Here is a 12,041-nt window from a genome sequence, read left to right on the forward strand (position 1 = left end):
TATATACCCATAACAGTTAGTCTGGTCGAAGGATTAGATAGACTGATCGAAACATCATCTATCGATCAGACACTTACCGAAGGATCCACATATACCTCGAAGGATGTATCCTTCGAGGTCCATATATATCCATCGAAAGTTTATCTTTCGAGCTCATCGAAGGATATAAACAATCCTTCGATGACTCATCCTTCGACACAAACATATTACAAAACCATGTGTTAACTGTTTGGCCAAGTCAAACCAGGAGGATGGTTGACTTGGTCAAACTTACATCAAACACACATAAAACAAACATAAGACATAAACAAGACTAACAAAAGACATCGTTTTATATCATAACAAAATACAGACAAAGTACAGACACAAGTGCACCAACAGATTTGTTTGAGAGTTTCGCCCACTCTGATATGGATTACAGCACTACCAGCAGGACTTCCATTCCTGTGCGTACCTCCTCGGTCGGTCGAGGGGTAAACCAAGTTAGCTTGGATCCATCGGTAGCTGTTGTAGTCGAGAGCTTGAGGCAAGAGGTGAAACAAGAGTTGGAAGAGATCAAGAAGAAGTTGATAGGTGTGAGGTATGTAGAGGAGGTCACGCTACGATAGATTATCCTACCCTTACTCTTGAGCAGGTAGAGTACATAGCCGGTCGGTCTAGGGGTCCCACGAATCCGTTTAATAATTCCAATTACAACTCCAACTGGCGCGGTAATGGTAATACTAGTGGTTATCGTTCGTCTGGAAATCCTCCTAGATTTCCATCTGGTCAGTATCAGAGTAGAGGGCCCAGGATATACACGAGTACTGGTTCGGGTCATAGTGGTCAGCGTAGTGGCTCAGGAGGTCAGTTCGCTAGTGGGGGGTCAACTCAGGAGAGTCAAGGCAGTGGCAAGGCTTTCGAGGGGAGTATGAGTAGGATGGAGGAAATGTTCGCTCAGATGATGACACAAAATCAGGCGATGATGACACAGAATCAGGCGACGCAGAAATCTCTCACTGATTTCGCTAAAAATCAGGAGCAGATTAATAAAATTCACGAACTTCAGCTCAAAAGTTAGCAATCCACACTTTTATATCTTCAAAGAACAGTGGGTGGAATTGCCAAACAGTTGCAGGAGCATCCACCGGGTCAGTTTTCGGGAAACCCCTTCACAAATCCCGCGAATCATTCAGCTAAAGCTATTACGACCCGCAGTGGAAAGAGCTTGGGAGAGGTTGTGAGAGAGAGAGAGTTGAGGAAGAGAAAGAGGATGAAGTCGATGAGGAGATTGAGATGGAGGCTCCAGGCAAGGTGCACATGAGGCTAGACCCAACAAGTACCGCACACGCCGAGGAGTTGCCAGTAGAGAAGAAAGTGGAGAAGTAGCCGACGAAGGTTCGGCCAGCACCAGTGGTTGATCATTCCCACCTTCCGTTTCCCGCCCGCCTTAAGCAGTAGAAATATGCTCAGGAGTACGGGCAATTCCTCAAGATGTGCAAGCAGTTAAAAATCAATCTTCCGTTTATCGAGGCACTTCAGTCTATGCCTAAGTATGCTAAGTTTCTCAAAGATCTTTTGAAGCGCAAGGAGAGGATTGGGGACCTTTCGAATATTCCATTGACAGGAGGTTGTTCCGCGGTGGTCTTGAATAAGCTGCCAGAGAAATTAACCGATCCTGGTACTTTCACCATTCCATGTCTCTTTGGGGGAGCGGTTACCCTTGCTCACGCCCTAGCCGATTTAGGGGCCAGCATCAATCTGATGCCGTTTTCGTTGTACGAGAGGCTTGGTTTAGGAGAGTTGACGCCCACTCGTATGTCATTGTCCTTGACTGACCGATCTGTCAAGTATCCACATGGGATAGTGGAGAATTTGTTGGTGAAGGTAGATAAGTTCGTATTTCCGGTAGATTTTGTTGTGCTTGATATGGAGGCTGATGAGAGAGTTCCTATTATTCTGGGCCGCCCATTCCTTAGAACCGCAAAGGCGATCATCGACGTCTTTGACGGTAAGATTTCTCTTCGAGCTGGTGACGAGATTGTCACATTCGAAATTGATAGAGCAATGCAGCATCCAGGAGGTCGAGATGATAATAGCGGGCCGTGTCATTCCGTTTACTTTCTAAATTCTTTCATATCATGTGTTGACACATGTTTCGAGTATATTAGTGGAGCCGATTTAGTGGGCGAGGGAGTTGTTGACGAGCCTGATGAAGAGAAAGTAGAGGAAGTTGAGGAGGAGCAGTCGGATGAGAGTGATGAGTTGTGGGTTCCTGAGACGTTGGAGCTCAACGAGATTAGTGATGAGAGTACTCCTGTAGAGATTCCACCGCCTTTAGAACTTAAGGTTCTTCCATCGCACCTTGAGTATGCATTTCTAGGAGAGGAGCCGAATATGCCTGTCATTATATCTTCGAAGTTGACAGAGGAGGAGAAAGTGAGATTGCTTGAGGTGCTGAGAGAGCACAGTGATGCGATTTCCTGGAGGCTATCTGATATCAAGGGCATCAGCCCTACTTTTTGCACGCATCACGTTCTGATGGAGGATGTTTATAAGCCTGTAGTGGAGCCGCAGCGTCGTTTGAATCCGAATATGCAGGAGGTAGTTAGAAAGGAGGTTAGGAAGTTGTTAGAGTCTGGTTTGATCTATCCGATTTCTGATCAGCTTGGGTGAGTCCTACGCAGGTCGTCCCGAAGAAAGGGGGATGACAGTTGTTCTGAATGCGAAGAATGAGCTTATTCAATCTCGTACTGTTACGGGTTGGCGTGTGTGCATTGACTATCGAAAGTTAAATGACTGTTGGTGCACTAAGGGGGTGTTTGTTTTTTCAGAAAAACCTCTTCTGGCCTCTTATGTCTGCGCCACACAGACTACAAGTAGACGTTGAGCTCTGCAGCCCGTTTGTTTTTTAGAAGACATTTCATTAAAAAATGTCTTCAAACCTCTGCGCGTCCTCTTCCCCACGCAGACATGGTCCAATGTCTTCCCACCTCTTCCAACCTCTTCTAACCCCAGCAACACCTCCCCTGACCAGTCGCCTCCACCTTACACAAACCTTTTCCTTTAAAAGAAAAACAATGGCGGTGGTGGTGGAACCATACCCTGACCAGTCTCCTCCACCTTACACATAAACCAAATTTATGAAATTTGGTTCGAATTTAGCTTGGTTTTGTTCCACTTGATTATGATTTGTTTATATGTTTTGTCGTTTCTAGTTAGGGCCTTAGGGGTTTGGGATAAGAGAAAGGAAAAAAAGTTTGTAGATGTGGGGTAAAGAGGTGAGATAATCAAACACCCTTTTTATTACACTATGCAGACATTTGGTTCACCTCTTCTCATGCAGACGTTTGCAGATGTGGTCCGCAGACTGCAGACCTTTTGCATCTGAAAAAACAAACACCACCTAAATGTCTGTTAACTACGTCTGTATAGAGTCTTAGGTCTAGATAGGTTAGATTGGAGCACGAAAATCAATTTAGGGTTTTAGGAGTTGATTTCGCCCCAAATGACACATATGTCATTTGGAGCGAAACCAGCTAGTCATGTTATTTCGCTCCAGTGTGTTTGATAGGTGATTTCGCTCCAATTGATCTGGTGATTTCGCTCATGAGGTTTCGCTCATGTTATTTGGAGCGAAATCTGAAATCTATAAATACCTAGATGTGATTTCGCTTCTGCATCAGTTGGAGCAGAACTAGAGTCGAGGTGCTGCCGGATTTTTGTCAGAAATCATTGTAAAACGACTCAGAAAGTATTTATAAAGAGGAATTAAAGAGGAAAAGCTGTTGTTACTTTGTTTACAATGATTCCGCCTTTCTACGCAAAGATGAACTGCCTTAACTGACTTTTAAGGTTATAGAACAGTCCAACAAGTGGTATCAGAGCTCAGGACGAGGAGTTCATACTACTACAGCTTGATTCTACCAGATTCTCTTACTTCTACTCGCTTCTTCTCTTACTTTTCGGATTTGAACTGGTTCCTACGGTTGAAATGGCCTGAATTTCGAGTATAACGTGTAAAACATAAAATTAAAAAACCCTAGAAAGAATCAGGTTAAAATTCGGCTTAAAAATGGTAAAAACTACCTAATAACCTTATTTCTCTCATACGGTCATCGAGAGTTTTCGCTTGATTTGTGCTAATTTCGCTCAAAAACATACTTGGCATTTGGAGCGAAATATTAGATTTCGCTCGAAGGGACATAATCTGCTAATTTCGCTCGTAGGATACTTACTAATTTCGCTCGAAATCAGTTGAGAACTGATTTCGCTCGAAACTGTGTGCTATTTTCGCTCATAATCAGACGCTGATCTGATTTCGCTCAATTGTGGTTGTTGATTTAGCTCGAAATAGCTTATTTCGCTCGAAATCACAGTTTTTCAAAATTTCGAAAATTTTTCTAAGTGTTTGCTAATTTTGTAGGTACGCTCAAGATGGATGACATTTTCATGAACCCGTTTAGCGACATGTACGCATTTGCTGGAAATTCGGGAGATGATTCATCTACAAGCAACAACAATGAGAACCCGCCAAATGCTAAGAAGAAATTATCGGATGCTTTAGAGGTTGAAAGTGCGTTCGGAACTTACAACAAACCACCGAAGTTGATGACTATCGAGGATTATAGTCGGTGGCAAAGAAATTCGAAGATTGGTTGATGGCTTTTGCGTTCCCTAGCTGGAAGAGTCTCAAAAATGGATATAATGACGGAGGCAAAAAGGGTGAAACTTTATCAACATCGGATGAGATAGAGTCGTTTGTGGCTGAACAGAAATGTGTGGCGTTACTGTTTCAATCTGTGCGTGAAGATATAATCTCTTTGATTGATTATTCTAGTGCCAAAGATCTCTGGGGAAAGTTAAAAGACAAATGTTTAGGGAGTGCAGAAATTGTGAAAAACAAAAAGAAACTACTGAAAAAAGAGTTTGATTTGTTTGGGTGTCTAAAAAATGAGTCAGTCTGTAAAATGATTGAAAGGTTTGGGCACTTAAAGCTGGAACTAGCGAGACATGGAATTTCTTATCCTCAAGATGAGCTAGTTGATAAATTGTTTGATTCATTGCCGGATGATATGGATTGGCAGTACTTTGCGTTAATGCTGAAGAATACGGTCAAGCCTGCAGATCTTACTGTAGATTTGTTGATTGAGAGACTTGAAAGTCACGAGCTGGAGCTTAAGAAAACATACAAAGTCAATCACTCATCGTATCAGCAGAACTTGGATCTGTATTATCCAAAGAGCATGATGCCAAAGAACAATTCTCCCAAAACTGCGTTTTCTGCTGAGAATGTCTCTACAACAAGCAAAGAAAGTCAAAGCAGTGATCGTCATAGTGGTTATCAAAGTGGATCTTCATCAAATTCAAACCAGTCTGATGCAAAGAACTTGTTTCACTGCAACATCGCTGTAGACATGAAGAACGCTCAGAATTTCAGTGAGGAGTCGGCAAAACAGCAGATGGTGTTTCTTGCGTCGGTATTGGAATCTTATGAAAGCCTTGTAGCAGGGAAGATTGGCAACACCAACCTAACAAAAGAGGACTATGATCAAATAGATCCTGAAGAAATGGAACTGATTGACATAAGGTGGTGCATGGCCAGTGCTGTTCGTCGAGCACAGCGTTTCATGGAGATAACCGGGAGGAAGTCAATTGGTGGACCGTCTACCAAGTTGGGGTTTGACAAGTCCAAGGTGACATGCTTCAAGTGTAAGCAGAAAGGTCACTTCAAGCGTGAGTGAAGAAACACATATGCTGATGAGTCTGAGAACCCGTTCAGGGAAGATTACTACAAGTAGGCGATATATCATCAAAACAAATCGGAGCCGCCAAGAATGAAGCAGATTGAAGAGAACAAAGAGAAATCTAGAGCTCTTGCGGTGATTTATGATGATGAGGGTTATGACTGGAGTGAACTGTTACCGGAGGAAGATGCGGTTGGTTACGCTTTCATGGCAAAAACTGAGCCTATTCCTTGGAAAGATAACAGAACTGAAGAAGAGAAGTATAATCACAGAAGACTGTTGGCCTCAAACAGAATGATCAGGATATCTGGTATCTTTTCGGAAGCAAAAAGAGCAAACAGATGGGATCTAGATAGGGAGTGTTATCTTGATCCATATGGGAACATTGCTATTGATCATATAACATACTTGATATGGAAGCCATAATCAAGGAGTTTAAAGATGATGATGATTATTGGCAGAACAAATGGTGGGGAACTGGAGATGATAAAGAGAAAGAAGAGAAAGAGAAGAAGGAGAAAGAAGAAAAAGAGAATTCAAAGAAAGTTGATACTGGGATCATTGACACTACTCAGGATTTGACTGCTGAAAACCTTGGGAAGATGGCTGACAAGGTGCTGGCAGCTAAGGCGATTGAGGTAGATTCTAAATCCGTCTCTGAGTCTAAAAGCCAGGTCAGTTCAAATTCTTCAACGACTGAATCAGGTAAGAAGGTCAATGGAGATGTTGATTGCAAACATTTCATCAAACAATGCAAATTTTGTAACACAGTCACGTATCTCAACGGAAAGAAGGTTGATGATCTGACAGCGAAGGTCAGAAACGTTGAGAATCAAATTCTTGATCGTGACAAGATGGTTAAAGCTTCAACAAAACGGATAAAGGAATTAACTAACAAAATTGAAAATGATAAAACTAATCATGAAAGGATTAGACAAGAAAATGAAAAGTTAGTTCTTGAAAACCGTCAAATTACTGAAAAATTTGAGAAGCTTAAAAGCACAATGAAAGATAATGATGATCGAAATGATAAAACTTATAAAGAAAATACTCAACTAAAAAATGTGCTTAGGGTAAAAGAAGAATCAATCAACGAACAACTGGATGAAATCGCTAAATTGAAACTTAAAGTACAAGAGGCTGAAATTGAAAATGAGCGAATCCAGTTGAAGCTTAACAGTTACAACTCCGCAAGATTTGTTTTGCAACACATTGTTCCCAAACCTATCGGGAAAAACAAAGCAGGCGAAGATGTGTACTCAGATGGAACTGGGGTGGGTTTTCATCGTGTTCCACCGCCAATTCTTGAAAATTATACGAAAAAGCAATCTGGGTTGGTTGAAATTGAGGAAGAGAATGAAGTTAAACTTCCGGAGAATATTGATGTTACTTTTTCTACATCATCTGATGATAGTGTTCAGACAGAGATTGTTAAAAGCACAGCTGAAAGTGTTTTGATGTCTGATTCAGCTGAAGATGATGGTTGTTTCTTGGATAAATACATTCCGAAACAAAAGTCCAAAAACAACTTAAATGATGAACCTACTCTTGTCATGTACAAGATGTCGGGGTCTGATAAGTTGTATTCGGATTCAGAGTTTCCAATTGAGAATGTGAATGTGAAAAAGTTAACAAATGTTTTCAAGTTGGTCGAAGTTGAGTTGTCAGAAGTGAACAGTCCGAGTCAAACAAAAAGGCAAATGAATTTTGAAAAAGATAAATCATACTACAAGAAACCTGTTGTTCCACCGCGTTTTTATAATAACAAGAGTCAAAACAATTGGTCGGGTGATTATCAGGGTGGTAAGAGTTATCAAAAGAGAAATGTTCAAAACAAGAGGTTTGTTGAAAAGAGAAAGTTTGTGAACAGCTCAAGTTCACTTGCTGATGAAGAGAAAGAAATTTTTTCAAAATCGAATGAAGAGTTCTTTGAGAAGAGAGCTTCACAGGCTCAGTCTGAAGGCACGAATCGGGTAGCTGATACTCGAACTTGTTTTAGATGTAATCAATTGGTCACATTACACGAAAGTGTAGCAACGTGAAGCCTAAGACTGAAGCTGTGAAGGCTCAAAAGAAGAAGGTTGATGTGAAGGGTAAAGCACCAATGGTTGTTGAGAAAAAGAGTGTGAAAAATGACAACACAAAAGTGAAAAATGAACCCGTAAAGAAAGTGGTAACTAAAAACGACAATTTTTACAAACGGGTTGCATTATCTCAACAAGTTTGGAAACCTAAAAATGAGAAAAAGATTTCACCTTCTGAGGATTTAATTCCAATTGATTATGATGCAAATTTTCCACCTCTGAAGGCTGAAAATTTTAAAATCCAAATTGCAAGACTTAAAACTGTCAAGGTTACACCCAAGGCTGATGAGGCTTGGGTGGACACAATGTTTGACTAAACAGTTTGAATTGCCGGAGCTTCCTTGATCGCGAAGCATGAATCGACATCTTTATTGAAGTGTTTGAATCATGTTGTTATATGTGCAGGATCTTCCGAGATTGGTCTCACGCTGGATTATGGACAGTGGAGCGTCTCGACATATGACAGGGAAGACTGCATTGTTATATGATGTGAAGAATATCAATGGAGGTTATGTTGGTTTTGCGGGTAATCAATGAGGAAGGATATTGGTGAAGGAACATTATCCAACGGGATTGTGACGTTTGAAAGAGTCAACTACATTGCTGAGCTGGAGAATAATCTGCTGAGCATCTCGCAGATTTGTGACAGGATGTATACCACTCACTTCACTGATAAAGAATGTTTGATCTTAAAGCCAGGATTCGTTATCCCTGAAGAATGGATTATCATGAGGGCACCAAGAGTCAATGACCTGTACGTGTTGGATATGAGCATAGCTACTACAACCACGGGCCAGGCTCATTGTTTCGTGTCCAGAGCAACTGAAAAAGAATCGAGATTGTGGCACCGGAAGATGGGGCATATACATCTTAGAAAAATGAATCACTTGGTGCACAATGATTTGGTTACAGGAGTTCATGTCAAAGGTTTTCATCTGGAAGGGGAGTGCATTAGTTGTGTTAAAGGAAAGCAAAAGAAAAAGTCACACCCTACAAAGCAAGTCAATTCAGTCTCAAGACCCCTGGAGAGGCTTCACATGGATTTGTTTGGTCCGGTGAATGTCAAGAGTATTACTGGAGATTACTATTGTCTTGTGGTTACTGATGATTATTCCAGATTTTCGTGGGTTTCATTTTTAAAGAAGAAAGACGAAACGTTTGACAGTTTGATGGCGTTGTTCAAAAGAATTGAGAATTTGTACCAAAGGCGTATCAAAAGAATTCGAAGTGATAATGGTACTGAATTCAAGAACAGCAAGATGGAAGAATTTTGTCATGAAAGAGGTATTTTGCATGAGTTTATGCTCCGTACACTCCATAGCAGAATGGAGTTGCAGAACGCAAAAACCGGACGCTAATCGAGACGGCTAGAACTATGCTCGCAGATTCAAAGTTACCAATTAATTTTTGGGCTGAAGCTGTTTCCGCCGCATGCTATACGCTCAATAGAGTTCTCACTGTCAAAAAGTTCAACAAAACATGCTTTGAGCTAATCAATAACCGTAAACCTAATCTGAAGTATCTTGAACCGTTCGGGTCACCCTGTACTGTTCTAGAGCCTTATGGAAAGTTTGGTCCGAAGTGCATTGAGGGTATATTTGTTGGCTATTCAAGTCCTATGCGACGTGTCTTCGTTCCAAGTGAAAAGCAGATTATTGAAGCTGCAAATGTTGAATGTCAAGGTTATACTATGCCGCCACAAAATCCAGGAGATTCATGGCATTATTATTATGACAAATTGTGGGATTCATTTGACATAAGAGAAGAAGAAGAAGAAGAAGAAGATTTCTTTGATGAGTTGGATATTTTGCGTGAATACGAGTCACAGCAAAGGTTCCCAGCTGAGTATTCAAGGCGACCACGGGAAACTTCAAATGACAATGAAGCAGGTCCGAGTAATGCTGGTGAACACGATGATGTCCAACAAGATGAAGTTGCTCAAGATAATCAGTCTGCAGAGAATGATAATCATGAAGCTGAAAACATGCCGATATTTGACCATGGAGATTCAGATTCTGAGGGGGAGCAGATTCAGGATTTAAGTCAAACAAACCAAATGAGTGAACCAGGTGCAAATCAAAATGTTACTATTCTGGAAGGCGATGTGGATGTGCACATTAACATTTGTTGTCGAGAGTTATTGTTCAACCTCAACTATGTGAAGAAGTCTCTCCTCTCCTTAGGCGATTCAGGTTCTCTTCGTAACCCTGGTTTCTTGATTGCGATCTTTTGTATAACAGTCTGTGATTAGAGTTTGATTTCGATCATAACTCTATAACGAACTCGTTAGCAATTGTGAACGATTTTGATAGTAGGGTTTTTCTTTTTGCTTTTAATCGCCGCCCTTGTTTTTCAGTTCGAAACCCTGATTTATTAGTCTGGTTGTTGTTGATTGCGGTTAGCTGAGACTAATTTAGCTAGATCGATAACTCTGGATTAATAGGTTAAGGATTGAGGATTGTTACTAGGGTTAAAAGGATATTGCATGTGTGACGGCTGTAGGTTTTCTTGGTTTCACGTTTGCATGGTTGTGTTTTCGTTGCAATAATGGAGAGTAGTTCAGATCCAGGTGGGGATGTTTACCCTAGTATTCATAGTTTGCATTCTGATACGGGGCTTGCTGATTCGGAATCAACACCGGGTACGGCTCCGATAAGAGGGATTGGACTCCGAGTCACTAACATTGAAGGTAATTCTCTCTTGCCTAGAAGAGGAATATTTGCTACTAACAACCCATCGATTCTTGATGGCCTTGCTGCTATTTCGAAACCTGTTAACTTGGGAAAACAACCGGCAGATCAGGCCAATTATAGTGGGGAACAGGTGAATACCGGAACCAAGTCGAATGATGATGGGGACCGGTTGTTTGAATCTCAGGGTATGGAGAATATTCAGAACAAAGCTTCGTATGCGTCCAAACTAAATGCTGACCGCTCTAAACCGAAAGTAAACTTCAGGTTTTTGGAATCCATTGACAAAACTGATGACACGGATGTCGTTATTCCGATCGAGTCTATAAAGAAGGTCCAGGATAGGTTTACAAATGCTTTATTTGGATACTTCCTAGGTAAGAGATTAGCTTTCCCAGTCGTTGAATAATTTGTGACCAAAAGATGGAAGAAATATGGTTTGAGCAAATGTATGATGAATGGCAAAGGGTTCTTTTTCTTTAAATTCGATTCTAAAGAAGGAATGGATCAGGTTATCCAGGATGGTCCGTGGCTTATACGTAATATTCCTATTTTTTGAAGCCTTGGACAACTAATACGGAACTGAAAAAGGAGGAGCTAACGAAAATTCCAGTTTGGGTCAAACTTCATGACGTGCCTCTTGCAGCCTATACTGAAGAGGGTTTGAGCTTGATTGCATCTAAAGTCGGAATCCCAAAAGTGTTAGATAATGAAACAGCAAAGATGTGTGATGATTCATGGGGTCGCAGTAGCTATGCTAGAGCTATTATTGAGGTCGATGCAAGTAAGGATCTGAAGGAAAAGGTTTCGGTAGCCATTCCTAATGTAGAGGATGGTGGTTTTCTAAAGAGCTCGATCAACGTTGAGTATGAGTGGACTCCTCCAAGGTGTTCTACATGCAACGTTTTTGGACACACGCTGGAGGATTGCCCAAAGGTTGTGAAGCCAAAGATTAACCAAGAACCGAAAGGTAAGAATAAGTTGGATGAACAGGGCTATCAAGTTATAGGGAAAAAGAATTTGGCGAAACATGTAATCAAAGACAAACCGAAGTTTGCTTATCGGCCTGTGAGGAAGGACCAACATAAAGCTTCTACGTCTAAACCGAAAGTAGACGGTATTCCGCTAAATAATGCTTTTAGTGCTTTGGAAACACCTAGTAATGATTGTGATGATGTGTCGGATCAGGATGAGGTCAGGGAAGTGGTGAACGAAACGACCATGTTTATGCAAAATAAGACGACTGATGGAGGTTCTTTTTCAGGGGCAAGCACTCCTGCTGTCGAGGTTTCCAATGGATAGTATAGCGAGCTGGAATATAAGGGGGCTGAACCACCCTCTGAAGCAAAAAGAGGTTCGTCATATGATTAAAGAAAATAATTTAAAGGTTTGTGCTATTTTAGAGTCCCATGTTCAAGTTGATAAGTTGAAAGATGTTTGTAATAAACTTTATAAGGGATGGGATTGGCTGTCGAATGGGAATTTGTGTCAGAAAGGAACGAGAATCATCGTTGGTTGGAACCCAAGGGATGTGGATATTA

At 41.2% G+C, this 12,041-nt stretch overlaps 1 protein-coding gene across 1 annotated transcript; it reads left to right on the forward strand.

The window, feature by feature from the left end:
* Positions 1 to 10,954: 10,954 nt before the first annotated feature.
* On the forward strand, positions 10,955 to 11,802 carry LOC110919899. Its single transcript, XM_022164150.1, has 2 exons — positions 10,955 to 11,011; positions 11,062 to 11,802. The coding sequence occupies exons 1-2, from the start codon at positions 10,955 to 10,957 to the stop codon at positions 11,800 to 11,802; spliced, it is 798 nt and encodes a 265-aa protein (XP_022019842.1).
* Positions 11,803 to 12,041: the final 239 nt, after the last annotated feature.

This window comes from Helianthus annuus, chromosome 6 (genome assembly GCF_002127325.2).
Source record: "Helianthus annuus cultivar XRQ/B chromosome 6, HanXRQr2.0-SUNRISE, whole genome shotgun sequence".
In the NCBI taxonomy this organism is placed as follows: Eukaryota; Viridiplantae; Streptophyta; class Magnoliopsida; order Asterales; family Asteraceae; genus Helianthus; species Helianthus annuus.

What these genes read in the sequence shown, in the direction of transcription:
- LOC110919899 (XM_022164150.1), top strand. Translation starts at nt 10,955, where the DNA reads ATGAATGGCAAAGGGTTCTTTTTCTTTAAATTCGATTCTAAAGAAGGA. An exon ending in CTAAAGAAGGAATGGATCAG is followed by an intron (nt 11,012 to 11,061) that starts GTTATCCAGGAT and finishes TATTTTTTGAAG; the next exon opens with CCTTGGACAACTAATACGGA.